The following is a 4,232-nucleotide window of genomic DNA, read 5'->3' as shown; positions in this document are numbered from 1 at the left end:
CGGGGCCTGTGGTTGGCCGTTGCCTGAGAGGGGAGGGGTGCGAGGGAGCCTGCCATAGCCAACTGCCTCGCCTCAGAGCGCGGTGGTGTCCCACAGTTCAACCCTCCCCTCCATAGAGATCAACACCCACCCCCCCCCAAATAAAGAGAAGTGTCTGACAGTGCCTGACCCCGCTAACGAACCCCTCAGGAAGCCATAGTCCCAAAGCCCCCGCTCACCCTTGGTTCCCCCCTCCTACTTAGCACCAGCTCCTCTCCTGCGAGCCACCACATCATATGGTCGCCCCCAGCACCCTGGGGTGCCTCCCGCACCTTTCGAGGGAGGCCGCGAGGAGCCACGGCCTGCTTGCGTAGATCGGGGTCGGCAACGTTTTTGGGCAGAGTGCCGAAAACACCCACAACTTGAGATGATGGGAGCCACGAGGGGCCCAAATCTTGCTGTTGCCTTGTAGTCCCAGCCTCTTGCCCGCCGTTCACCCCGAGGCACGCGTGCCAAGCAAAATGCCGTTGAGCGCCACACGCTTGGGCCCCCGCAGCAGGGATTACAGACAGCCCGGGGCTGGAAGGGTCGCCGGGTCCAGCCCCTAAAGATAACTGTGGTCGAGCGACCCCGGCGCGGTGCCTGCTTGCGCAGCGCAGCAGACAACCACAGACCAGGTAACGCCGTGGACTCCTCTCGGAAACCACTGGGTTTAAAGCCTGCAGCAGCCTTGCCGACTCCCTTAGGACCGAAGACGTGCTCTACCGTTTTTCCGTAGTAAATGGCCGGTTTCTGAGGGAGGCCTCGAGGCCGGGAACCGCTGCCGTAAAGGGAGGCAGCTTTTCTTCTTCCATTTTCGAGTGCTGCAGCCCCGTGGAAGCAGTGGATAGGCAACGCACGTTTAAAAATAAGTTTGCTATATGCTATGACGGGAGGTTTCTTCCTCGGCAAGACTAGAGCAGGAGAGCGAATGACTGCTATTATGAGAGCGAAAGGATAAGAGCTGGTCTTTTTTAGGCTTAGCTGATGCCTTACCAAAAGGTTTATACCCCAGCCCCAGAAAGGTCGGCATCACCACATGCTGCTGTTACCCTACGATAGTCACATAAAAAAAAAGAAAGTTGAAAAACAAAGCAAGGAGAAAGCCGCCCAACTGTCGCAGACGTGGAAGAGGAGGATAGTGCGAATAACCGCTACGGACACGGTGAGGTTAACGGCCTCTTTTTTCCTCTTCCTGGGCAGTGGCCAGCAATCGCTCTGAAGCGGTCGTCTCAAGGGTCGGGTTTAAGAGCTTGTTCTGCAACAGCTTTATATCCGCTCGGATCCGCCAGCCGAGACCTGCATTTGGGACCTCTGCCTTTCGAGGTGTCAGTGCGGGTCTGCACCACCATGAGCTGCAGCAGCTGCCTTTTAAATAGCCTCAAGACGGAGGGCCAGAGAGTCTTCGTTAGTTTTGTTGGAGGCCTTTTGTCTCTGCCAAAAGTACCGACACAGATAGCATTTCATCCAGGTCGTGAGCCAGAAGAGACCTATTTTCAGAACCACCAAAAGAAGTGATCTACCCGCTCTTTAAGAGTCTTTGCAGTCACTGTCTATAGTCTTCAAACCATGTCAAAGTCCGTATATTTCTTTTACCACTAGCAGAGGATATAGGTCAGGGTTACCCTTGTTTCACATTATGTCACAAGTGTCACGATTACTGTTTCAACCTGCATATAGCGAGAAAAATGCCTAGATAACTCTTTCACCACAAGATGCTGGAAAAACTAGTAAGGAAACGAGGAGAAAAAAAAATCTACTCTCAGTTTACAGCCAGTGCAGTGCAAATTCCCAAAGAGTCCCAGGGTAGAAACAGATGTTGCCTGATGTCTCAGTTGTGCAGCCATAAAAATGTTTTTCACATATTTTTCCCCCCAACATGAAAGGAAAAAAAAAATCCATGGCATAACAAGAGATGATAATAGACTGCAACTTTATTGCGGTGTATATCTATTACCCCTTTGGCAGAAGAGTGCAAGCAACCCTCAAGCCTAGGGGCAGCTGCCTGCTTTCCCCACCTAGAGTGGCACCCAGGGAATCTCATGGTCCCCCTCTATAAGCAGGGAAGTCAGGTTTCCCCACTCAGCCAGACATTTTTTTCTCTCCTCCCCCATCACACAGAAGCAGGTCTGGTAGGGTGAGGAAAAGCCCCTGCTTTCCCTGCTCAGTCATCCCCAATGATTGTGGAGGAGTATGGATCTGAGCAGGGTGGGGGAAAACCCACTTTCCCCACTCAGTCAGACCTGTCCCCAGTGATGGCAGCGGATGGTTCTGGCTGCCCAGGGAAAGTGCAGAGATCATATCACCCTTTGTCCCACAAAGGTGGCATGAGGGGCAATGTGTTTCACCCAATGAAGTGGAAAAGCTGTGCCACAACACATCATTGCACAGCTGATGCACCTAATTCAGAGACATCTATTTCTGGCCCCAGTGTCAAAAGGTGGAGAGAAGGGTATGGAGTAGTTTAGCAATATCTTGATGCTAGTAGATTGTCTTAGAGGGAAAATGAAGAGAACCAAGAAAAAAGTTATTTTGAAAGACAAAGTCACCAGAGCTAAGGTTGAATTATCAAGAATGAAAATGTTCATTAAACATACAGGCCCCATTCTCATGTGTTAATTCCTTAAGTTTTCTCCCCAACTTAAGTATACCAACACAGTTAAGTAGTAACAGCCACCCACCCTCCTTAATGGAGATGCATTTAGAATTAGTATAAAAAGGTGCTTACCCTTGTACATCATTTATTCTAACATAGTTACGTTGTTAAAATGTTCACTTTATACCAGACTGCTTCCCATGTATCCTAATGTAAACTCATTTGGCCCTACTTCGTACATCACTGGTCGCTTCAAAATGGGTTTAGTGCATGTAAGACTCAACCCTATGTTCTTAAAACAAACAAACCAAATAAAATATTAGAACCAGGAAGTCATAAGTCAAATCTTAAAGATCATACTTCAAAGTATTAAAATTTACTGTTCAAGTGCTGTAGCTAGCATAGGGTTTTCCCTCCTCCACTTTATTATAGATTTGTCACAAAGAAACACAAAAAAAAATCCTTGAAGTTATCAGGGACAACAGGATTTTTCCAGTGGAGCAATGAAGGAAAAAGCAATTACACAGCTTTAGGAGGAAGGAAAGTCTTCAGAAACAGCATTAGATTCTTCCACTTGTCACTGACCAAAATAGACACATTTGAACAGGAGATAAACCACTCCAGACATAGCTGTTAAGTCTTATCATGGGCAGAGGCTTGATACAGCTCGCCTATCTGTCCAATACAAGCAGCAAAAGTGGGGGAGAGAAAGGAAGCTTCCTGCTCTCCCCAGTTTCCCCATGTCATCTAATAGCAACCTCTAGTGGTCAGAGAGGGAGCTACTTTTCAACTAGTTCTTTCCCTCATGTCTAAGTGGTTCTCAACCTTTTTTAGACTCAAGGTACCGCTCAGAAGATGCCAGCTCATAGTTCACACACGTTTTCATTTTGATTAGAGAAAAATAACGTTGCAAAGAACTCGGAAAGGCCACATATGTCAATGTTTTTAACACTGTTGATTCCTATTTGAAATCTCTAGCTTCATCTTGTCAACCATGTTCAGACACCTAAGCGCACCACCCTGCAGCACCTTGAAAGGATCTGAAGGCACACCCTGGTTAAGAAGCACTGATCAAAAGGGAGAATCCTACTATCTTTAGCTGCAATCAAGTGAAATAGGAGGGTCTTATCCTGTGCATTGCAATCTGTGCTAGGAAAAGCCGTACGGTAGTATAGGGGTTGCCATCCTACAGTACCCATGCCACAAGTGACACAAGCACCCTGTGCATGTGGCCCGAGACAGACAGGGAAGGCAACACAGCTGCAGATTGGGGAGAAGGGGATCGGGAGTGGCATTCAGGGAGGGTGCAGGGCTTACCTAGTGGCACGTCTGCCTAGAAGGGTGGCCCTCACTGCAGTAGTGCATTTACCTCTGCCATATGGACAACATTTTGGTAACAGTAGCTGTGCTAACAAAGAATGGTAAAGTAGCTGCAGTGTACACAGGAAGTCTCGCAAGTGCCCCTGGAAGAGAGTACCTAATGATTACAGCAGAGAAGTGCAGAAGAGTAAGTGAGCAGGTGTGTTTGGAGGTGTGCGGGCCGGCTCCTGGTCCCGTCCTCGCCGGGCACGAGCCGGACCCGTCTGTGCGCACGCGGGCTTTGGCCGGCAGCCCAGGC

General features: G+C 49.0%; 1 protein-coding gene across 1 annotated transcript in view; it reads right to left on the bottom strand.

Moving 5' to 3' along the window:
- The window catches only part of ATG14 (autophagy related 14), a 30,359-nt gene extending 29,526 nt beyond the window's left edge, over positions 1 to 833 (bottom strand). Inside the window, exon 1 of the mRNA XM_014517427.2 lies at positions 745 to 833. Coding sequence (XP_014372913.1) covers positions 745 to 833 — 89 coding nt within the window. The remainder of the gene's footprint in view (positions 1 to 744) is intronic.
- Positions 834 to 4,232: the final 3,399 nt, after the last annotated feature.

The sequence above is a fragment of the Alligator sinensis genome, unplaced genomic scaffold, assembly GCF_000455745.1.
Source record: "Alligator sinensis unplaced genomic scaffold, ASM45574v1 scaffold13_1, whole genome shotgun sequence".
NCBI classification, from domain to species: Eukaryota; Metazoa; Chordata; order Crocodylia; family Alligatoridae; genus Alligator; species Alligator sinensis.
Note: the sequence above shows the minus strand (reverse complement) of the source record. Positions and strands in the feature narration are given on the sequence as shown.